The sequence below is a fragment of the Theropithecus gelada genome, chromosome 12 (genome assembly GCF_003255815.1).
Source record: "Theropithecus gelada isolate Dixy chromosome 12, Tgel_1.0, whole genome shotgun sequence".
In the NCBI taxonomy this organism is placed as follows: domain Eukaryota; kingdom Metazoa; phylum Chordata; class Mammalia; order Primates; family Cercopithecidae; genus Theropithecus; species Theropithecus gelada.
Genome location: NC_037680.1, coordinates 13,991,715 through 14,016,655, shown reverse-complemented (window position 1 = coordinate 14,016,655; position 24,941 = coordinate 13,991,715). Strand labels below are relative to the sequence as shown.

The following is a 24,941-nucleotide window of genomic DNA, read 5'->3' as shown; positions in this document are numbered from 1 at the left end:
ATGAGTCTTCTGCTCCAAAAGCTGCTCAGGATCTTCCAAATACTCACCTGTCCATTCACTGTATTGCAGGTTATTCAACCAATGAAAAACGTGACCATCTTACTATCAAAACCACATGGTTTTGGCGCTGTGGGAGGCGGGCGGGAGGCCAGGCCTGGAGCTGGCACCCTTGGAGCGACGCCTGGAGGGGTCCCCAGGCAGAGCCTGCGTGTCCACTTGGACCTGCACACCTTCTACCATATTGTGGTACCACAGCCCTCAATGTGGGGGCCACTACATTCACTGGGACCCCAAGATCTCGGCCAGCTACCCCCACAGCCGCCACAGCCCCCTAGACGGCTTGGGCTCCAGCTTCTACATGGAGCTGGGGCCCTATGGCTACTGGGACCCTAGTGTCCTGGTCCCTTCCTGGTATCCACCCAGCATGGCTGATGGTCACAGGGAACCCTCAGATGACCTGGTGCCTGCCATTCTGGACACCACCCATCAGTGCAGATCCAGGTGACCGGATCCACATCCAACCCCACATCCACATCCAACCCCATGAGGCCAGGATGACATCACTGTATGTGACAACATCAAGTATATCATTGACATGGATGACTCCCATGGTGCATTTTATCCCTGGAAGAACAGCGTGGGCAAGAGCACCCCACTCTTTTATATCTATGGCTCATACCTGACATCCCTTGAGGCCTGGACCCACCTCCTGACACCAAACAGGCCCCACTATGGGGTCTTCATAGCGCTGCTGGTGGAAGAGAGTCACACCCACATGTCCCGGCTGCGGGATTTGACAGCATGTCCACCTATTTTGTCTCCAGCAGTTTCTCCTGAGGCTCCTCCCATCAGAACTGGAAAGCTGTGAAGAACTTTTGTGATGCCAACAACCTCATGTCCATTCCCAGCGTGGGGCCTGGCTGCATTGACAGACACTAGCATCCAGGCCTGGAATGACCACAATACGGAGAACAGGGTCAATGGCAAGGACTATGACAGGGCCCTGCAGGTGGCCCCGAGAGGGGTGAGGCCCAAGAGCAGCCCCATCACCTCCTTCAATGAGTGGCCCGAGGGCACCCAGATGGAGAAGGCCGCTCCCAAGAAGACACCCCCGCCTGTATTTGGACTACCCGCCTCTTCAGCACAGCTTGTACCTGGAGCTGACCCGCCGCTGGGTGAGCACTTCATCAAAGAGAAGGTGCAGTGGCTCAGGTGAGGGGCCTGTAAACACGGGCGTGAGGTGCCGATGCCCTTGCCTCGCTGGAATGTCACCACTTGGGGGTCGGCTGGGGCTGGAGGCACTCAATCCTTCCCACGTTGGCAGCTGAGTGCTTCTAGGTGGGCCCTCAGGCCTGGGCCTGTGTAGCACAGAGCCGGTTCCTCAGGCAAGTGGTGCTGGGGTGCTGTGGGGATGGGAACCACCAAGGCTGACAGGTGACTGGACTTAGCCCAGGGCAGCTCCATGTCCTGGGAACACTTTCATAGAACCCCTTCTAGTTTTGAACTCCGCAGCAGGCCAGTGCTGTGTGGTGGCCACCTAGTCACCGCCCTTGGAAGGGTGTCAGGGTCTGGGCTCGTATGCGCCCTGCTGCCTTCTGCCAGCCTGCGTCCTCTCCTCAGGCCTCCTTCCCACATCGTCTGTCTTCTCTAAGCTAGGGAGCCATATTGAGACTTCTAAAAAGGGAACTTCTAGGTTTAAGCTCCTCCCAGTAGACTCCTGAACCCAATTATCTGGAAATCATCCTGAGCGCTCTCAGGTTCATTGAACACTTGCTCCTCAAGCACGTTCCTATGTGCCAGGTGCCAGGGAAAACTTGACCAAGGAGCGGTTCCTGTCCTGAAACTTACAGGACCCAAGCTTTCCTTATCCAGTGCAGCCTTGTAGCTAGTGCCTGGGCACAGGCGTTTTTCTTTTTGCAGTTTTACCCAGTGTTGGGAATTCAGTTCTTTTTACTCCAAAAAATACCTCTATGTGGCTGGGCACAGTAGCTCATGCCTGTAATCCCAGCACTTTGCGAGGCTGAGGTGGAAGGATCACAAGGTCAAGAATTCGAGACCAGCCTGGCCAACAGGCAAAACCCCGTCTCTAAAAATACAAAAATTAGCCAGGCATGGTGGCGGGCGCCTGTAATCCCAGCTACTCAGAAGGCTGAGACAAGAGAATCACTTGAACCTGGGAGGCAGAGGTTGCAGTGAGCCGAGATCCTGCCATTGCACTCCAGCCTGGGCAACAAAAGCAAGACTCCATCTCAAAAACAAAACAAAACAAAACAAAAACAAAAAACCCAAAACCTCTGTGCTCCAGAGCCTGCTTTTTCCCAGATGCATATTTAGCTCTAGAGAGAGGAATAAGAGGACACCCCCTCCCTTTAGCTGCCTGAACTGAATGAGGCCCACTCACTAAAGCCATGTCCAGTGCTCCTGTGATTTGTGGTAATTAAATATGAACTGGTATTCTAAAAAAAAAAAAAAAAACATGGTTTCACACCTAATTTTTCTCTAAAATTTCTGTTACTTCGTCTCTTTAACTAGGTTTTATTTTGTTTTGTTTTTTGGGGTTTTTTTTTGAGACAGTATCTCACTCTGTTGCTCAGGCTAGAATGCAGTAGCACCATCTTGGCTTACTGTAGCCTCTGCTTCCTGGGTTCAAGCGATTCTCCCGCCTCAGCCACCTGAGTAGCTGGGATTACAGGTGTGCGCCACCACCCCCAGCTAATTTTTGTATTTTTAGTAAGGTGGGGTTTCACCATGTTGGCCAGGCTGGTCTCGAACTCCTGACCTCGAGGGATCCACCGGCCTTGGCCTTCCAAAGTGCTGGGATGATAGGCGTGAGCCCCCATGCCTGTCCTCTTTAACTAGGTTTTAAACAATTTGGTGTAGCAGCATGGAATCAGAAAACTTCAGGTTCAGATTTTGACCTGACACTAGGTATAGTTCTGAGCACAGAATTCACATCTGTAGAGTGGAGTAAATGATGCTTTCCTTGAAAGAATATGAGGATTAAATGAGACCCATAAGCAAAGACTCTTCTATAGCTCCTGACATATAAAATTTTAAACTTTTTTTCTTTTTCAGACAGGGTCTCGCTCTGTCACCCAGGTTGGAGGGCAGTGGCAATCATAACTCACTGCAGCTCAACCTCCTGGGCTCAAGTGATCTTCCCACCTCAGCTCCCAAGGAGCTAGGACTACAGGCACACACCCAGACAATTTTTTTTTTTTTTGTAGAGATGGGGTCTCACTATGTTGCCCATGCTGGCCTCAAACTCCTGAGCTCAAACTCCTGAGAGGTTGAGGCAATCTACCTGCCTCAGCCTCTCAAAGTGCTGGAATTACAGGTGTGAGCCACCATGCCCTGACCACATTTTAAACTTTTTGTAGTCCCATATTCATAGCATAATGATGAGTATATGGCATGTGCCTGATATTACTTACAAACTGATGACTTAGTTTTGGCAGTTCGGAGATAAAGCTGGTAATAATAAACCAAAGATAAAATGTATTTATTCTAGAAGTTTTATTTTTACATTCACACCTGACAGTGTATTATGTACCTTTGTGTTTGATAGTGTGTGTGAATATATTTAGTTGAGAGATGAAAATATGACCCACAGGCCTTTCTTTAAAATGAGCTGTCTGCCTAAGGCACTTTGCAAAATCTTACCACTTTTTCTCTACAGTCTTTCTTCAAATCATTATGTATTAGCTTAATTAAAATGAACTGCCAGACTCATAATTTCTACCCAGAACATTAAACTTGTAGCTGCTACTATTTCTCATTGATAAAGATACCATGTTCCTAGAGCAAGAAAATTCTCTGCTTTCAATGTAAGTAATATTGAAGGAACTTTTTTTTTTTTTTTTTTTTGATGTGGAGTCTCTCTCTGTTGCCCAGGCTGGAGTGCAGTGACAGGATCTTGGCTCACTGCAACCTCTGCCTCCCATGTTCAAGCAATTCTCCTGCCTCAGCCTCCTGAGTAGCTGGGATTACAGGTGCCCACTACCACGCCCGACTAATTTTTGTATTTTTAATAGAGATAGGGTTTCACCATGTTGGCTAGGCTGGCCTCAAACTCCTGACCTTAAATGATCCACTCACCTCAGCTTCCCAAAATGCTGGGATTACAGGCGTAAGCCACTGCGCCCAGCTAGGAACTCTTTTCAGATACTTTTTTAAAACCTTATTCTTTTAAAAATATTCAGCTTCCCTGGTGATCATGAATTGAAACAACAGTGAGGTGAAAAACTGGCAATGAAAATAAAATATACTTATTGTTCACCACAGGGTGGGGAATTGGGAACTTTGAGGTGCTGTTGGTGGAGTATAAACATACATCCTTTCAGGCAGGCAGTTTGGCTGTGTGTATCAAAATGTGAATGTACATATCCTTTAACCCAGTAATGCCTCTCTCTCAGAATTTAGCCTTAGCTGGGTGAGGTGGCTGGCACCTGTGATCCCAGCTACTATGGAGGACTGAGGCCAGAGGATCACTTGAGCCTAGGAGTTAAAATTAAAGGCTGCAGTGAGCTGCGAGTGCACCACTGCATTCCAGTCTCAGTGCCTCAGTGACAGAGCGAGACCCCAACTCTTAAAAAAAAAAAAAAAAAAAAAAGAACGTATCCTAAGAATACAGCTGCACAAAATGAGACGTGTTTAAGGATATCTATTGTAGCATTGTTTATACAAGAGAAAGAAATGCAAACAACCTGAATGTCCATTAGTAGAGGATTAAATAATGCTATATCCATATTGTAGAATGTTAATCAGCCATTGAAAAGCACAATACAAGAAGTCCTTACTTTGCACAATTATGTGGGACCCTAAAAATGACCATGCAAAGCAATGTTAATACTCAAAGGGTAAAATATGATTGTCCTATGATCTTTAAAAATTTTTGTCAAATGTTAAAAATTCCCTTACTGTTAGTTATAAGAATATAGAGAAATCAAAGAAATAGTAGCTGGGCACGGTGGCTCACGCCTGTAATCCCAGCACTTTGGGAGGCCGAGGTGGGCAGATCACAAGGTCAGGAGATCAAGACCATCCTGGCTAACACAGTGAAACCATGTCTCTACTAAAAAAAATACTAAAAAATTAGCCAGGCTTGATGGCGGGCGCCTGTAGTCCCAGCTACTTGGGAGGCTGAGGCAGGAGAATGGCATGAACCTGGGAGGCAGAGCTTGCAGTAAGCCTAGATCGTGCCACTGCACTACAGCCTAGGTGAGCAACACTCCATCTCAAAAAAAAAGAAAAAATAGTGAAGCTAATATTTATTTAGTATATTACAATTTAAAACATTAGAAACATTGAAAATTAAAATGGTTTATGCCTTTGTAAAAAAAAAAAAATATGAAGAGTAGTTTGAACAATGCTTCACTTCTTCTTGTGGTGTAACTTTCACTATAGAATGACTGTTTTTTTAAGAGACAGGGTCTCCCTATGTTGCTCAGGCTAGTCTTGAACTCCAGAGCTCAACCAATCCTTCTCCCTCGCCTCCCGAACAGCTGCAACTACAGGCGTGCACTGCTGCACCCAGCTTGGGGTGACCATTTCTTCTATGCTTTGGTAAATTGTCAAACTTCATCCTAAATTCAGATCAGCTTCCAACATTTTATCTGTTGTGCTTTCAAAACCATGAAATATCTTCAAAATATTTGAATGTGAAGTTTTTTTGCTATTGCCACTTCCTCTAGGAAATCTTCATCCTTTCCATCACAACCTCTTTCCTCATTTATGCTATATAACTGGAGTTTCTCAAATGGTGGCAGTGTCAACACTCCCATGGTCAGCTATTTCTTACTGCAATGTCATTTATGTTTGATGCAAATTTCACTTCCGGAGTTAACATGTTTTTTCCTTTGCTGCACTGTCATCTTTGTTGGCTAATGCCCTCTTTTGAATATCTATTTTTAAAAATATCGGCCAGGTGCGGAGGCTCACGCCTGTAATCCCAGCACTTTGGGAGGCCGAGGCGGGTGGATCACGAGGTCAGGAGATCTAGACCACGATGAAACCCCATCTCTACTAAAAATACAAAAAATTAGCCGGGCGCAGTGGCAGGCACCTGTAGTCCCAGCTACTCGGGAGGCTGGGGCAGGAGAATGACGTGAACCTGGGAGGCGGAGCTTGCAGTGAGCCGAGACCGCACCACTGCACTCCAGCCTGGGTGACAGAGTGAGAATCCGTCTCAAAAAATAAATAAATAAAAATAAATAAAAATAAAAGGCCGGGCGCGGTGGCTCAAGCCTGTAATCCCAGCACTTTGGGAGGCCGAGACGGGCGGATCACAAGGTCAGGAGATCGAGACCATCCTGGCTAATACGGTGAAACCCCGTCTCTACTAAAAAATACAAAAAACTAGCCGGGCGAGGTGGCAGGCGCCTGTAGTCCCAGCTACTCGGGAGGCTGAGGCAGGAGAATGGCGTGAACCCGGGAGGCGGAGCTTGCAGTGAGCTGAGATCCGGCCACTGCACTCCAGCCTGGGCTACAGAGCGAGACTCCGTCTCAAAAAAAAAAAATAAAAATAAAAATAAAAATATCACATGGATTCATCGGTGGGAGACATGGAGGCAACACAACTACACACTTCGCCGTCTGTGCATGAACTGAATAACATGTATAGTGACTGATCACCAATAGATTTTGAAAGAAATGACATAACTGATCACTTATTATGACACACATCTGTTATTTATGGAGTAATTTCTGACCTGAAGAGGTGACAGTGAAGTATATTTTATGCAATTACTCACAATTAATATACCATGATAACTGAAATTTGAACCACGTTGGGGGACTGATGTAATTTAACTTAACAGTGGTAACTGAAAATAATGTATATCAGAACCACCCAAAGCAAGGACTACCTATATGTGTGTTCATTGTCATTGAAAGCTCTTCCTGTGAGCTAGACATTCTCTGTTTGCCCTTCCCTTGTCCACTTACTGCCCTTTTCCACTCTGCTTTGTGTCCTGGGAGGCCAACCTCTATGGACTGCATCAACCAAGCACCTTCCCCAAGGGGTTTGGTCATTGGAAAACAACAGCAGATCAAATGGAGGGAGAAGAAAAAGGTCAGGATATTTATTTTCTTTCTTTGCTGGACCGCATTCTAGCCATAGCTACTTTCCTCTCCTGAAGGTCACAGCCTCCTCTCTACAAGTACAGCTGCTTCTTAGACCCCATTAGCTGCTCCCTCTCTGCTTCTTCAGACCTAAAGGTGGTAGTAGCTTCCTGTGGTTGCTGGCTCTAGGGTACTTCACTAATCCTCTCTGATTTCCTTTAAAGCTTCCCAAATCTTTATGACTTCTTTACATAACTCTTCAAGCATATTTTGTTTGAGTGTGCCATATGTTTCTGACCAGGACTCTGACCTAGATAACATATCGTACTGCTCAGGGAAATTTATATTTACATATCCAAATAGTGTATGCATTCGGAGGTCTGAAAGGATATAAGCAGTAACATTTTTAACCAATTTCCTTTTTCCCATCTGTTTGTAAAAGCAAGTAGATTGTATATATTGATGGATTATTTGGGCTTCAAAATAGTTATTCATTTTTCTAATTTAGTCAAATCTATTACAGAAATTTCCAAATTAACTATTCTACCTTTTGTTTTGTTTTTTTTTTTTTTTGTTTTTTGAGATGGAGTTTCACTCTTCTTGCTCAGGCTGGAGTGTAATGGTGCGATCTCGGCTCACTGCAACCTCCACCTCCGGGGTTCAAGTGATTCTCCTACCTCAGCCTCCCAAGTAGTTGGGATTACAGGCATATGCCACCATGCCTGGCTAATTTTGTATTTTTAGTAGAAACATAGTTTATCCATGTTGGTCAGGCTCGTCTTGAACTCCCAACCTCAGGTGATCTGCCCACCTCAGCCTCCAGTCAACTATTCTACTTTTTAACATATTCGGTCAGATATATCTTTGAATGAGTGTTCTTATAAATCTGTTCTAACAAAGAAGAGCAGATCATGCAGCAATTCCTATTTAAAAATTGCTAGCCAGGCGTGGTGGCTCACGCCTATAATCCTAACACTTTGAGAGGCCGAAGTGGGAGGATCGCTTGAGGTCAGGAGCTCAAGACTAACCTGGGCAACATAGCAAGACCCTCTATCTACCAAAAATAAAAAAAATTAGCTGGGCATGGTGGCATGTGCCTGTAGTCCCAGCTACTCAGGAGACTGAGGCAGGAGGATTGCTTGATCCCAGGAGTTCAAGGCAGCAGTAAGCTGACTCCAGCTGGGGCAACAGAGCAAGACCTTGTCTCTTAAAAAAAGAAAAAGAAAAAGAAATTGCTGATCAGAGACAAGTTTCTGAAATTAAATAAGATTAGCTGTAGTCTTCTTTCTTAGAGCAACTCAGAACCTGCTTTCTTTCGTAACAGACTCCCACATCTGGACTGTCGCTGGGTCCAATTTGGGAGAGCTAACATTTCCACTTTGCAAGAAAACAGCTGACATCCACACTCAGCTTTAGTGCTGCTGACTGGTTATCGGCCACAGCCTCCACATAGCAAACTTAACATTCCCTTCAGAATGAGCCTCAATTGACTTTTTTACTTATGAGAAGCATTAAAATGCTAATTCTGAAATTCCTTTGTGTTCTTAGCATTGTCACCAGAATATTCAATGAGGCGAGCAAACATGGTGGGGCTAAACACATATACAAAATGGCTTTTGAAAATGCCTATGTAGATTTATCATTTGAGATGCTAAATTTCTGGGGTGTTTTTTTTTTTTATTTTTTTATTTTTTTATTTTATTTTTTTTTTTTTTTGAGACGGAGTCTCGCTCTGTCGCCCAGGCTGGAGTGCAGTGGCCGGATCTCAGCTCACTGCAAGCTCCGCCTCCCGGGTTCCCGCCATTCTCCTGCCTCAGCCTCCCGAGTAGCCGGGACTACAGGCGCCCGCCACTGCGCCCGGCTAGTTTTTTGTATTTTTTAGTAGAGACGGGGTTTCACCGTGTTAGCCAGGATGGTCTCGATCTCCTGACCTCGTGATCCACCCGTCTCGGCCTCCCAAAGTGCTGGGATTACAGGCTTGAGCCACCGCGCCCGGCCCTTTTTTTTTTTATTTTAAGGTGATAGGAAAGTAAAACATTTCTTGGATGTTTTTGAAGAAACCTATCATAAAAGAGCATCCTAAAGGAAGATTTGTTTACTGGAATTCCTTGCCTTTGCCTTTAAAAGTCTACAGTTTCTACAGTGATAGCTGTAGAATGCACTCCACTGGTTTGATTTTTGTGAATTGTATCAGGTCATTTTTCTGTTACTATAAAGGAATACCCGAGACTGGGTGATTTATAAAGAAAAGAGAACTAATTGGTTCATGGTTCTAATGCATGCTGTAAGGAAATATGGTGCCAGCATCTGCTTCTGGTGAGGGCCTCAGGAAACTGACAATCACAGTGGAAGGCAAAGGGGAAGCAGGCACGTCACATGGGAGGAAGAGAGAGGGCAGAGATGCCACACACTTAACCAGATCTTAAATGAACTCAGGGCGAGAACTCACTCATCACCAAGGCGATGGTGCTAAGCCATTCATGAGGGATCTGCCTCCATGAGCCAAACACCTTCTACCCGGCCCCACCTCCCACACTAGGAATTACGTCTCAACATGAGATTTGGAGGGGACAAATACCGAAGCCATATCATGACTGAAGAGAGATTTGTTCAATAAATAACAATTTTACAGGGCCTCACTTTTTGTAAGACATTCAAAAAGTGTTATAATAATAATAATTTCTTGGTTTTTTGCACTTCCCAAGTCCAGAATACATGGAACTAATAACTAAATAACTATTGAACAGAACCTTCAAACAACACTGCTCTGACCCATCTACATGGAATGCTGTCAGTTTTGAGCTGTGCCTAGCACAGGAGAGGGCTCTAAAGCGGTTCCAGGCTATGGTTCAAGCAGCAGATCCTATGCTACTAAAGGTATCTGTAGTAGGAAATGATGCCATGTGGAGTTTATAGGAAGCCCCAGTAAGAGAATCACAACATAGACTCCTAGGTTCTGGAGTAAGACTATGCCATCTGCAGCAGAGAACTATACACCATTCAGAAAAGAGACCCTGGCTGGCTACAGGGACCTGGTGGAGATAGAGCACCTAATTGTAGAACATCAAGTGACTGTGCAGCCAGATCTTCCCATTGTGTGCTGGATTCTTTCAGAGTCACCAAGTTACAAGGGCTAAAAGCATCATAAGATAGTAGTTGCCAGCCGGGCACAGTAGCTCACGCCTGTAATCCCCAGCGATTTGGGAGGCCGAGGTGGACAGATCACTTAAAAGTCAGGAGTTCAAGACCAGCGTGGCCAACATGGTGAAACCCGGTTTCTACTAAAAATACAAAAAAATTGGCTGGGCATGATGGCACACGCCTGCAGTCCCAGCTACTCCGGAAGCTGAGGCATGAGAATCACTTGAATCTGGGAAGCGGATGTTACAGTGAGCAGAGATCTCACCACCACACTCCAGCCTAGGTGACAGAGCAAGACTCACACACACACACACAAATATATATAAATATATATATATAGTAGTTGGACACTTGGGATTGGGCACAAGTAGAAGGACCCAAGTAAGCTGGGTAATAATCAGGACTCCCCGAGTTTCATGTCACCACCACTTTGGGTCTGTTCTCTTCCTCAGCTCAAACTTATGGTCATGTTTGGAGTTGGAGGAAGAGGGGACAAAGGAATCTCCCTTGAGACCAGCTGGCAGAGGATGGAAAGGGCAATGTTTGTTTCATGGTTGGGCTGACTTGGTAAGAGGCTGCTACTATTATACTACAACCACTTAAGGGTGGCCTTGAAAGACTTAAAATCTTTCCAGTGGGCGGTGCCTCTGGTTATGTATTTTGTATGGAAAGGGAAGTGGCCCAAGGTAAGAAGAACACACATACATTTGTGGACATTAGTGAATGGCTAGGCTGATTAGTCAGGGACCTGGAAAGAGAAAGATTGGAAGTTAGGGGAAAGGAGGCTTGCCCAAAAATCACATGGGTGGAACTACAGAAGCAGGAACAAAATGTAAAGATCTTAGTATTATGTGTTAACACTCACCAGAGAGTATCCACCATGGAATTCTGGTGGACAGAATGACTGGACCATTCGACGTCAACCTGCTTCTGTCATCAGTCATTGCAAATCAAGTACAACAGTCTCATGAAAGTAGGCAGGTGGCAGGGACGGAGGCTATGGGCCCAACGGGAGTTCCCGCTCACTGAGATTGATCTAGTTTCTTTTACTGCCAAATATCCTATTGTGTCTGGAATTTATTCCTTCTGGTGGGTTCTTGGTCTCGCTGACTTCAAGAATGAAACCATGGACCTTTATGGTGAGTGTTACAGCTCTTAAAGGTGAGGCAGACCCAAGGAGTGAGGAGCAGCAAGATTATTGTGAAGAGAGAAAGAACAAAGCTTCCACAACATGGAAGGGGATCTGCGCGAGTTGCTGCTGCCTCCCGCGGCCAGTTTTACTCCTTTATTTAGCCCTGCCCACGTCCTGCTGATTGGTCCACTTTACAGAGCACTGATTGGTCCATTTTACAGAGTGCTGATTGGTCCATTTTACAGAGTGCTGATTGGTGCATTTACAATCCTTTAACTAGACACAGAGTGCTGATTGGTGCGTTTTTACAGAGTGCTGATTGGTGTGTTTACAACCCTTTAGCTAGACACAGAGCACTGATTGGTGTGTTTACAATCCTCTAGCTAGACAGAAAAGTTCTCCAAGTCCCCACTCGACCCAGGAAGTCCAGCTGGCTTCACCTCTCATTATCTGACAGCAACAGAACTCAATGTCAAGCCCTCAGTGTGGCACCATCCCTGGAGGAAACCAACCTCTCACTTCTTAGCAAATTGATAACATTGGACCCTTCCAACCTCCAGCAGCAATTTACCTTTACTGGACTCAGCACATGTTCTAGGTATGTGTTAGGAGAAAAGCTGAGTGTTGGGAGAGAAACTGAGGCAGGGCTTGGAACATGACTGGAGTCCAGGGTCTAAAACCCCTCCTGGCCTCCGGAATGTGTCTAGATTTGCTGGCTCCTTGCTTCTAGCACTCCCATTATCACAAGTAGCCATATGTTGCAAAGAAAATGCTAAACTGTCACAGCTGTAGCTTATTCGCTTGATAAACCGCTTCCTTTTAACACCCACATCCTCACCACCTGTTTCTTTGTTTGATCACCAATAAATACAGCATGGGCTCCCAGAGCCTGGGGCCTTCACAGCCTCCATACTAGCGTTGGCCCCCCCCCCCCCGGTCCCACTTTCTCTATTAACTTGTCTCTTCTCATTCCTGTGACTCCGCCAGACTTTGTAGCCCCCCACGGCCTGGTGTTGGATCTGATCACCCCAACTGTATGGGTTTTCATTTTCTGCCTTTGAGGTCTCATCTAGTAGCAGTGTCCTGGTGTTTACAAAGTTTGATGCACCAACATGGAATCCCCCACAGCTCAGACTCAGAGTCCCACCTTACAGCAAAGCAATAGGCACAATACCATGGGATCTACGGGTTGAGGAGTCTGGCCCTTGGTTAAACACCTATCTGTGATTTTTCAGGCCTGACCATAAACAATTACAAAGACTACCTGGCAGGCCTCACAGGGAAAGCTTCCCTCTCCGCGCCATTCATGGTGCACAGCCAGTGCATCCTGGTTTCTAAAGGAAGTTACAGTCAAGGACTCAGGCTCCCCTGGCCAGCCATTCTCTTCATGCATTCATATTCCTAGCCTGGTGCCTTTGTCTCTGGGTCACCATCTGAGACCTTGGGCAGAGCTCCTCCTTGACCTCCTCTGCTGAGGTCTCCTTATAGGGGGAGGAGGAAGAACCTTGAAGACACTTTTTCCCCTATCTGACTAAGCACCCAGGGCTTTTCTACCCCAAACCCTCTCCACTTCAGGGTCCATAAAACTGCTGGAGCATTTTGCCCAAGAGACTGCCATGTCTGTGCTGATCCCCCGAGCCTCACCCACTGCATCATTTCATAAGGGAAATGAAGCAGGAGTCGGCGCTTTCTCCAGCTTTAAACTCACTTTTACCATCGCAATGAGTGATTAAAGGCTTTGCTCTTTCATTTTTGGCTTATTGCTTTAATCAGCTACTCTGACAGCTCACTCTCCCAGCTCCAGTGAGTTCCTGACACTGATCCTATTACTCACTGAACTGCCCAGAAGCTTCATGACTTATAGGGTGATAGAAGGGCCTTTTGGAAGCGCAACCAAGGCGCCAGCTTGGAGATGTTATTGTACAAGGCAGGGGCACCACCTCCAAATATGGTCTATGCCTTAACTCAGCAACTGTTAAAATGCATAGTCCAGCCAGGCACAGTGGCTGACGCCTGTAATCCCAGCACTTTGGGAGGCCGAGGCGGGCAGATCACCTGAGGTCAGGAGTTTGAGACCAGCCTGGCCAACATGGTGAAACCCCGTCTCTACTAAAATACAAAAAATAAAAATAAAAAATAAGCCAGGTGGTGGGTGTGGAGGTCAAGGCAGGGGAATCACTTGAACCTGGGAGACGGAGGTTGCAGTGAGCTGAGATTGCACCACTGCACTCCAGCCTGGCAACAGAGGGAGAATCCGTCTCAAAAAAAAAAAAAAAAAAAAAAAAAAAAAGCAGGTGGGCATGGTAGCACACACCTGTAATCCCAGCTTCTCAGGAGACTGAGACAGGAGAATCGCTCAAACACAGGAGGCGCAGGTTGCAGTAAGCCAAGATCGCACATTGCACTCCAGCCTGGGTGACGAGAGTGAAGCTCCATCTCGAAAAAAAAGATGCATAGTCCCCATAAGATAGAATACAACGGTCCAGGATACAAGAGGTGGAAGGAGTGGCTCTGCACACCATCTCTTCTGGTGATCCACTTGGGAAATTGGTGCTTCCTTCCCCACAGCTGGAGACTCTGTGGTTCTAGACATCCTAGTTCCCACAGGTCTAACACTTGCACCGGGAGACACAAGAAGAGCTCCTTGAAACTTTAAACTGTGGCTGCTGCTCTGCCATTTCAGGCTCCACATGCCTGCCGGCAAGCCAAAGAGTCATAATATTAGCGGGTTTAACTGACCTGAGCAGCAAGAAGAGGTCAGGTGTCTGTTATACAGTGGGAGCAGGGTAAAGGTTTGACACCCAGATAATCCAGCACTTCTCATACAACCACTAACCAGTTTTGACAGTAAACGGACAAGTATACCAGCCATGGCCTGAAAAAGTATGGTGACCAAAGACAGGTCCCTCAGGAATGAAAGTCTGTGTCACTCCACCAGGTAAGCCACCTAGACTAGAAAAGGTGCTAGCTAAGAGGGGAATCTGGGAATGGGTGATAGAGGAGGGAATCATGATCAGTATCAGTTGTAGGCTCAAGTTCAGCTCCAGCGCATCAGCTGTAGTTCATCCTATTAGCCTGCCTCTTATAAGTTTCCTTAGGAAAAGAGGCCAACCAGGATCCTGTAAGTGCTGTTCTGAAATGCAGTCGTGTTACTATACAGAGCAGGTACAAGGGTGGGCTCTAGTGGATGCCATGATGTGCAGCCCAGATACCAACTTTAGGACCTCATTGGCTATTGACAGTTCATACCTCTCTCCCTAGGAATTGCGCTTGACTGAAATAAGCTGGTTCACCCACATTTACACTACTTCCCCAATGGCAGCCTGCATCCCATGACTGGTTGATGCTGGATAAAAGGCCCAGCCCCCTTGCCTGATTTGGAGCCACTCTGAAGGATCATCTGAGCTGCGGAGCTCCCTGTGGGATCCACCAAGGTCTTTGTTGCAACCGCACAGCAGTTCAACTTCTCCCTCTGCCCATTCATGCTCTCCCTGTCCCCACTAGCTATTGATCCCCAGAGCACTCCCCAGTAAACCTCCTGCACACCGATCTCCATTTCGGAGGACTAAGACAATGAGGAAGATGTACTCTCAGAGTGAGGGCCCTTTGTGTGAAATGCAAGAGGAGAGAACACCGTTGTACAAGACACAACGGAACAATCCAAGAAATCCTGGTTGAGTGCAATCCACTGAACTGAACCGATGGAAAGCTGGTGAGGTGCCCTGGGAAATTATTAAAATATATGTAAGAAGTAAACACGGTCTCATTTTTTCCCCTTTTAAATTGACAAGGAGAGTAATAATTGTAACAGCACTATCATATGCTGGTGAGCATGTGCAAGTTTTCTGGAGGATGCTTTGGCAGATATATTAAGAGTATTAAAATGTGATTCCCTTTTGACTCATTAATTTCTCATCAAAATTATCTAAAGATTTAAATTTTTTAAAATATACTACATGGATGGTCTTTATAGTAATAGATATAGCCATTAAAATAATACAGAAATATATTTGTCAACTGAAAAGATGTTCATGATATACTGTTGAATTTCTTTTATTGATTATTTATTTATTTATTTTAATTTTAATTTTTTTTTTTTTTGAGACAGAGTCTCACTCTGTCACCTGGGCTGGAGTGCAGTGGTGCAATCTTGGCTCACTACAAAATACACCTCCCGGGTTCACGCCATTCTCCTGCTTCAGCCTCCCGAGAAGCTGGGATTACAGGTGCCTGCTACCACGTCTGGCTAATTTTTTGTATTTTTAGTAGAGACGCGATTTCACAGTGTTAGCCAGGATGGTCTCGATCTCCTGACCTTGTGATCCACCCGCCTCGGCCTCCCAAAGTGCTGGGATTACAGGCGTGAGCCATGATGCCCGGCCTTTTGTATTTATTTATTTATTTATTTATTTGAGACGGGGTCTCACTCTGTCGCCCAGGCTGGAGTGCAGTGGCGCCATCTCAGCTCACTCACCTCCACCTCTCAGTTTCAAGGGATTCTCCTGCCTCAGTCTCCCAAGTAGCTGAGATTACAGGCATGCACCACCACACCCAGCTAATTTTTGTATTTTTAGTAGAGACGGGGTTTCACCACTTTGGCCATGCTAGTATTGAACTCCTGACCTCAAGTGATCTGCCTGCCTTGGCCTCCCAAAGTGCTGAAATTACAGGCATAAGCCACTGAGCCTAGCCTGAATTTCTTTTAAAAGGAGCTTATACAATAATGCATTTCATATAGAAGGATGAAACTCATCAAAATGGTAAATAATATTTCTGTGTGGTACAATTTGGGGTGGTTTTTATTCCTTTTGTTTTTCTGTATTTCTGCTTTCCTTCAATGAATGTATATTATTTGCAATTTTTAAAATTATAATTTGCTATAAAATAAGAAATCAGTGATTTTTTGGGCCTCCCAATAGATTCTCTTTTTACAGTAAATATCCTAATTAGAGGCCGGGCGCAGTGGCTCAAGCCTGTAATCCCAGCACTTTGGGAGGCCGAGACGGGTGGATCGCGAGGTCAGGAGATTGAGACCATCCTGGCTAACATGGTGAAACCCCGTCTCTACTAAAAAATACAAAAACTAGCCGGGCGAGGTGGTGGGCGCCTGTAGTCCCAGCTACTCGGGAGGCTGAGGCAGGAGAATGGCGTAAACCCGGGAGGCGGAGCTTGCAGTGAGCTGAGATCCTGCCACTGCACTCCAGCCTGGGCGACAGAGCGAGACTCCGTCTCGAAAACAAACAAACAAACAAACACCTAATTAGAATCCTTTATTTCTGCTGTAACCTTGCATTTTGATGTCACTTTATACTTTATATATTTTGGTACAGTTGCATATCACTCTGCAAATTATAGTTGTGTTCATATCCTGCCTCCACCATTAGATTGTAAGTTTCCGGAAGCCCTATCCACAAACATGGATGCCCACTGCGGGATACCCCAACAGAAGGATGGACTGCAGGACAGCAGAAGACTGAAGCACAGAATGCACACACTGAGACGTATCATATCACAGAACACATCAGCCCTTCATTGTTGTTAATTAGGAACATAACAACAAAACCCCCACACGCTGTGCCCTTGGACATTTTAGTTGAAGTCACACTAGGAGTCAAACTAGCCATCCTTGATGCCTGCCACATAATGTGCAACTAAATGCTTTCCACAAAGCTGCCACCATTCATACAATCCTCTCTGCAATTGCTGAGAGCACCATGGGCTCTTTTTGGGTTTTTTGTTTGTTTGTTTGTTTGTTTCATGTTTTGTTTGAATTACTTCAGCATAACTTGCACTCAGATCAGAAAAAATGTTTCATTTGGTTCCACCTGAATTGCTTATAAGTGCATCTTTTTCTGAGCTCCCTGTCAACCCAATGGTCTGCCATTTCTTTTTTTTTTTTTTCATGGACTATACATGAGACTTAACGATCTGCTATTTCTAGGATATCTCCTGGGACTAATGAAAGTGACGGTCAACCCATGCTGCCTGTGCAGCCTGCTACAGCTGCACATGAGGAGTACAGATCTCTTTTATGTCTAGAAGAGTGGGATGTACAATTTTCTTTTTCGGTCTCAAGCCATGGAGATGGGTTTTTGTATCTCTGTGAAATACTGGGTGATTCTTGGGCTCTATATTATAATAACAGAAGCGATTTTCTTGTTGAGGCTCAAAATCAAGAAGGAATGAATTGTATCAAACTCTGCAGTGTGCTCCACTGCACCTCGCCACCTAGAATGTAAGCTTCATGAGAACCAGGGACTTGTGTCTGTTTTGTTCACTACAGTATCACTAGTACCTATCACAGTACCTGATGCAGAATGATCGAATACATGAATGAATGGAGCAGTGTGGGGATGGGTGAGATTTTAGAGACAGCAGGAAGCTTCTAATCCCCAAATAATCCTTTCCCACCGACAGACTGAAGCCTGTAATTCTAAGATCAGAACTTAATCCATTTGCCTTAAGGTTCTTATTTTACTTAAAATGAAAATGCCATGTGCATTGATAAGAGGATAAATTGATACGACCTTATTGAAAAGCAATTAGACAGTTTATGAAACATAAAATGTTCATACCCTTTCACCCAGGACTAGCTCTTCCAGAAATGTAACCTCCAGAAATACACGCATGCAAAGATGCTAATTGTACTGTTATTTCTAATGGAGGAGCAGAGAGCAAACCTAACCTAACCTAAATATCCATCCGCAGAGGATTGGTTAAAGAGAAGAAATTTAATCACTGACTCTTGTCTTTGACCAATGTCAAAGATTCTCCAGGGCCGTAACTCCCTCTCTCCTTCAAGGTGCTTCTGAGAGGCATGAGCCAGTTCCTCAGTGGGGACGACAGAGAAGCCTGAGAGCCACAGAGGGCGAGAGTCATCACCGAGCGACTCAGAGCCCATGTGGAGCTGGAATGAGACAAGTGAACCTGAGAGGATCTTAAGGGGGACAGAAAAGCATTTTATAGTAGCTATAAAACAAGAGTAAATTTGTGTATGCAGCTTCATATTTCTTAATTTATAATATAATGTAAGATATATGTAAAATGATAGGTTATTATGAATTGAGTATATGAAAGTTAAAAGTGAGTGTATTAGCCAGGTTCTCCAGAGAGCAGAACTAATAGGAGACACACAGAGAGAGAGAGAGAGAAAGAGAGAGAGAGAGAGAGAGATTTATTATGAGGAATTGGCTCACGCAATTACGGAGATTGGGAAATCCTATGAGCTGGCATCTGCAAGCTGGAAACCCAGGAAAGCTGGTGGGTGGTTCAGTCCCAATCTGAAGGGCTGAAAACCAGGGGAGCCAATGGTGTAAATCTCATCTGAAGGTAGAAGATGAGACGAGATGTCCCAGTTCAGGCAGTAAGGCAGGGAAAAGAGGGCAAACTCCTCCTTCCTCTGTCTTTTGTTCTATTCAGGCCCTCAACCAACTGGATAGTTCCTACCCACACTGGGCAGGCCAATCTATTACACAGAATCTGTCTATTCAAATGCTAATCTCCTCCAGAAACTCCTCAAAGACACAAGCAGAAATAATATTTAATCTGGGCAGCCCATGACCCACTCAAGTTGGCACATAAAATTAACTCTCACGCTGTGTGTGTGTGTGTGTGAGTGTGTGTGTGTGTCTGTGTGTGTATGGAATTCTGGTGTTCAGCTTTTGGAAAAAACTAAGAATTACATTAAAATAACTAAAAATTGCCACTTTTGCACTTATTTTGTTAGACATCATAGTCAAACTTATTTTGTTAGAAATCAAGATCAAACTTTGCCTATTTAAGTAATTAGGAAGAAAGTCATACTGCTAAACACTGGTTAGCAGCTAGCATGTATTTGCTGTTGTTGTTGTTGTTAATAAGAAGTAGAACAGGCTGGGCACAATGGCTCATGCCTATAATCCCAGCACTTTGGGAGGCAAGAGTATTGCTTGAGCCCAGGAGTTCGAGACCAGTCTGGGCAACATGGTGAAACCCCATCTCTACAAAAAATACAAAAATGAGCTGAGTATGGTGGTGCGCACCTGTAGTCCCAGCTACTTGTGAGGCTGAGGTAGGAGGATCACCTGAGTCCAGGAGGTCAAGGCTGCAGCAAGCTGTGATTGTGCCTCTGCACTACAGCCTGCGTGACAGACTGAGATGCTGTCTCATAAATAAATAAATAAATAAATAAATAAATAAATAAATATTAAAAAGAAGTAACATATACCAAATATTTTATAAGATGAGGGTTGACTGCATTGAAAGAAAAGATTCATAATATGAGAAATATCTTATTGAATATTGCACACCACCCACAATATCATGTAACTTTTTAATCTGCTGGTTTTATTTAGTGTAAGTTGAAGGGTCAATGATTCTGGAAAATATTACAGTTATATTTAAAATAATGAGCATCACTAACCTGCACTGCTACAGCTGTTTGAAGGATGTTTCCTTCCCAGCTAAAAACATGTCTCAGGAAAAAGAACCCTTATGTTTTAGAAAATCATTCTGAAATATCTACAAATGAAATGATACAATGTCTGGGATTTGCTTCAAAATCATAAAGTAATGGTAAGAAGTGTACTTTACCTCTGCGATCGTCCTTCCCAAACCCATAATCACTGTCTAATCGTGAGAAAAACATTAGACAAATCCCAATTGAAAGACATTGGCATTAAAACTATGGAAAGTCTGAGACACTACTACAAACCAGAAGAGTCTAAGGAGACATGACCACTAAGTGTAATGTGGCATCAGGATGAGATCTGGGAAGAGAAAAAGAACATTAGGGAAAAACTGGTGAAATCTGAATAAAGTGTGCAATATTAGTTAATACTAAGATACCAAAGTTGGTTCCTGAGTTGTAATAAATGTATTATAAGAGTGTAAGATACTAAACAGTAAGGGAAAATAGGCAAGGTGTATTTGAAAATTCTATACTAGCTTTTGCAACTTTTAGTAAATCTAAAGCTATTCTAAACTAATTTTTTAGAAAGAATCATGGATGGCCGGGCACGGTGGCTCACACCTGTAATCCCAGTACTTTGGGAGGATTGCCCGAACCCAGGGGTTCAAGACTGACCTGGGGCCGGGCGCGGTGGCTCAAGCCTGTAATCCCAGCACTTTGGGAGGCCGAGACGGGCGGATCACGAGGTCAGGAGATCGAGACCATCCTGGCTAACCCGGTGAAACCCCGTCTCTACTAAAAAAATACAAAAAACTAGCCGGGCGAGATGGCGAGCACCTGTAGTCCCAGCTACTCGGGAGGCTGGGGCAGGAGAATGGCGTGAACCCAGGAGGCGGAGCTTGCAGTGAGCTGAGATCCGGCCACTGCACTCCAGCCTGGGCGACAGAGCCAGACTCCGTCTCAAAAAAAAAAAAAAAAAAAAAAAAAAGACTGACCTGGGTGACATGATGAAATCTTGTCTCTACAAAAAATATAAAAATTAGCCAGGCATGGGAGTGCACATCGTGGGAGGCTGAGGTGGGAGGATCACCTGAGCCCAGGAGGTCATGGCTGCAGTGAGCCATGATTGTGTCACTGCACTCCGGCCTGGGTGACACAGCAAGACCCTGTCTCAAAAAAAAAAAAAAGAAAAGAAAAGAAAAGAAAATCATGGAGGCCCCGGTGTGGCACCTCACACCTGTGATCCCAGCACTTTGGGAGGCCAAGGCAAGAGGATCGCTTGAGCCCAGGAGTTCGAGGCCAGCCTGGACAACACGGCAAAACCCCATCTCTACAAAAAATACAAAAATTAGCCAGGCGTGGTGGCATGCACCTGTAGTCCCAGCTACTCGGAAGGCTGAGGCGAGAGGATCACTTGATCCCAGGAAGTCGAGGTTGCAATGAGCCATGATTGTGTCACTACACTCCCACCTGGGTGACACAGCAAGACCTTGTCTTAAAAAAAAAAAAAAATTTAGTCTCCGAGGTATTTAGTATCAATCACATTGTACAGTTTAGATACAATGAGCCATCCTTATCAAGGGACAGTGTTATATCGGTGTAGAGAATTATTTACCAGTCAAGTTCCCAATGCCAGCCAAAGGCCAATCTTGTGAACAGGCCTTTCTAAGGATAGCAGTCAGGCCTGGGCACCAGCACACACACAACATACAGCTTTCTGGGGTGTAACAGAGATATTTCATAACTCATACCCTCCTCCTGTTGTGGAAGGTATCCCCACAAACCTCACTTACAGACCTCATCTACTATTCTGGTTCAGAGATATGTGCGTGAAGGAGGAAGGGAACACCTGTGAGATATGGAGAGCTGAGAAGAGAAAGCCTTGAGTTTCTCGATGAGCATAGCTGAAAATCAGCCCAGAGCTCTGCACAGTCATTTTTCTTTTTTTCCTTCTGTACATGGGACTTTAGTTCTGAGAAATCTATCCTGAGGATCAAAGAGGAAGAGAAGAGAGAAGAAGAAAAATGAGAAAGAAAAGAGTGAGGCCTTTTGAGAGGATGGAGCAGAATCGGGTTAGCTCAAGTGCACTAGAGTTGTGAATATCCAGGAAGCACTGTTGAGTTCAAGGTTCCTAAAATATGCGCAAGTGGTGATGTCCAGTAGGCAGGCAGACTCTGGAGCTTGTAAAGGGCTGTAGGACACAGGGCCTCAAGTGTTCATTTTCTTTTCTTTTCTTTTTTGAGACGGAGTCTCGCTCTGTCACCCAGGTTGGAGTGCAGTGGCACGATCTCGGCTCACTGCAACCTCTACGTCCTGGGTTCAAGCAGTTCTCTGCCTCAGCCTCCCGAGTAGCTGGGACTACAGGCGCCCGCCGCCACGCCCGGCTAATTTCTGTATTTGTAGTAGAGATGGGGTTTCACCATATTGGCCAGGCTGGTCTGGAACCCCCGACCTCAAGAGATCCACCCACCTTGGCCTCCCAAAGTGCTGGGATTACAGGCATGAGCCACCATGCTCATTTTCTTTTTTTTGAGACGGAGTCTCGCTCTGTCGCCCAGGCTGGAGTGCAGTGGCCAGATCTCAGCTCACTGCAAGCTCCGCCTCCCGGGTTCACGCCATTCTCCTGCCTCAGCCTCCCGAGTAGCTGGGACTACAGGCGCCCGCCACCGCGTCCGGCTAATTTTTTTTGTATTTTTAGTAGAGACGGGGTTTCACCGTGTTAGCCAGGATAGTCTCGATCTCCTGACCTCATGATCCGCCCACCTTGGCCTCTCAAAGTGCTGGGATTACAGAAGTGAGCCACCGCGCCCAGCTGAGTGTTCGTTTTCAAATGAGGTAATACATACGATTACAGATACACTGCAACACACCAGCGTTGAGCATTTTTGTTAAACTTGTAAATATCTTGTGAATAGTGTATTTGTACGTATGTTAAAATAATTACTTGAGTTTCTGTCCACTCTGCTTGGCATTTTTAAATCTTTTCAGGCCGGGCGCGGTGGCTCATGCCTGTAATCCTAGCACTTTGGGAGGCCGAGGTGGGCGAATTACCTGAGCTCAGGAGTTTGAGACCAGCCTGGGCAACATGGTGAAATCCCATCTCTACTAAAATACAAAAACAAAAACAAAAAAAATTAGCCGGGCGTGGCGGTGTGCGCCTGTAGTCCCAGCTACTCAGGAGGCTGAGGCAGGAGAATTGCTTGAACCCGGGAGGCAGAGGTTGCAGTGATCCGAGATGTGCCACTGCACTCCCGCTTAATGACAGAGAGAGACTCCGTCCGTCTCCAAAAAAAAAAAAAAAGAAAGAAAAGAAAAGAAAAGAAAAGAAAAAAGAAAGAAAGAAAAAAAGGAAAAGAAACATTTTTTCAATAAGTTGGTGGCAGGAAATCCCAGCTACTCAGGAGGCGAATGCAGGCCGATTGCTGGAGACCAGGTGTTCAAGGTCAGCCTGCACAACATAGCAAGACCTCGTTTCAAAAAAAGAAAAGAAAGAAAAAATATTTTTAATATGCAAGAAGCCTCGAAAAATGGAAGTGGTCCCCGTTTCTCTTAATGTCTTGGAGGCCAAAAAAAGTACTGGTTGGTGAAACACACATATAGATATCATCAGTACCCAGACGTTAATTAACGCCAAGGGAGTGTAAAGGGTCGCCCAAGAGAGCGACTTTATGGGAAATGAAAGCTCTGGAACCAGAACATTTAAAAGACTCACTGAAGAAGAGGCGCCTACAAAGGATGCTAACCAGGAATGGCCAAAGAGACGGCGGAAAAACCAAGCGAAACGGTCAGGGAAAGATGGGAGAAAGAACATAAGGAGAACTCAAGCTAATAGTGCATTTTAAGAAGGGTATTAAGGCCGGGCTCTGTGGCTCACGGCCGTAATCCCAGCGCTTTGGGAGGTCGAGGCAGGCGGATCACCTGGGGTCAGGAGTTCAAGAGCAGCTGGTCAACATGGCGAAAACCCTGTCTCTACTAAAAACACAAAAATTAGCTGGGCACGGTAGCGGGCGCCTGTAATCCCAGCTATTCGGGAGGCCGAGGCAGGAGAATCCCTTGAACCCGGGCGGGGGAGGTTTCAGTGACCAGAGATCGCGCCACTGCTCTCGAACCTGAGCCACTGGGTGAGACTTCATCGGAAAAAAAGAAAAAAAAAAAAAGATTAAGCATAGTGTCATATATTTCTTTCTCTTTTTCTATTTTTTTTTTTTTTTTTTTTTTGAGACGGAGTCACACTCTGTTGCCCAGGCTGGAGCGCAGTGGCACGATCTCGGCTCACTGCAACCTCCTCCTCCCGGGTTCAAGCGATTCTCCTGAGTTGGCCACCTGAGTAGCTGGGATTACAGGCGTGCACCACCACGCCCGGCTACTTTTTGTATTTTCAGGAGAGACGGGGTTTCTCCAAGTTGGCCAGGCTGGTCTCGAACTGCTGACCTCAGGTGATCCACCCGCCTCGGCCTCCCAAAGTGCTGGGATTACAGGCGTGAGCCACCGCACCCGGCCACTGTCAAATATTTCGCTGATTTTCCTCGGTCAGCACCACCACAATAATTGTGCCACCTTACCCAGGCAAGGTTTGGACATCTCTTTGACCCTTTTACAGGGTTTTATACTGTGGTTTCCATTATTTCCTCCAACTAGACAGTAGAAGCGGGAGATGTGAATCTTCCCCTTTTTCCTCTTCCATAGAGTCTTACTCCAATCGTTCAATTAGTATCAGTGGAATGATTTAAAGAACATTTGAAAAACCACTCGGACAAAACCCTCAGATTCGAACTTGTTCCAGTAGCCAAAAATACCCGCGGCCACGGCTACACTGCGCAGGCGCAAAGGCAGATGGGCTTTCTCCAGAGGGGCTTTGCATTTGGCGCGAAATCCCTTTCCGTGGGCGGGGGCTCTTGGAGAAGCGCCGTTCATTGGTCAGGTTTGGCGCGAAATCTCCGGCTCCTGTGTCACGATTGGTTCCGGCCGTGCCGATCGGAAGAGGGGGCGGGGCGGAAGCGGCGGCGGCGCGCGCAAAGCTGCAGCGTCTGGAAAGAAGCGACTTGTGGCGGTCGACCGTGGCGTAGGCGAATCCTCGGCGCTGGGCAAATATGGACCTCGCAGCGGCAGCGGAGCCGGGCGCCGGCAGCCAGCACCTGGAGGTCCGCGATGAGGTGGCCGAGAAGTGCCAGAAACTGTTCCTGGACTTCTTGGAGGAGTAAGTCGATGAGCGCCCGG

The 24,941-nt window shown here is 45.7% G+C and overlaps 1 protein-coding gene and 1 pseudogene across 1 annotated transcript in view; both read left to right on the top strand.

The window, feature by feature from the left end:
• Positions 1-24,790, top strand: LOC112636471 (annotated as a pseudogene).
• MCM6 (minichromosome maintenance complex component 6) overlaps positions 24,692-24,941 on the top strand; it is a 37,503-nt gene continuing 37,253 nt past the window's right edge. Inside the window, exon 1 of the mRNA XM_025404270.1 lies at positions 24,692-24,921. Coding sequence (XP_025260055.1) covers positions 24,815-24,921 — 107 coding nt within the window. The 5' untranslated portion in view covers positions 24,692-24,814. The remainder of the gene's footprint in view (positions 24,922-24,941) is intronic.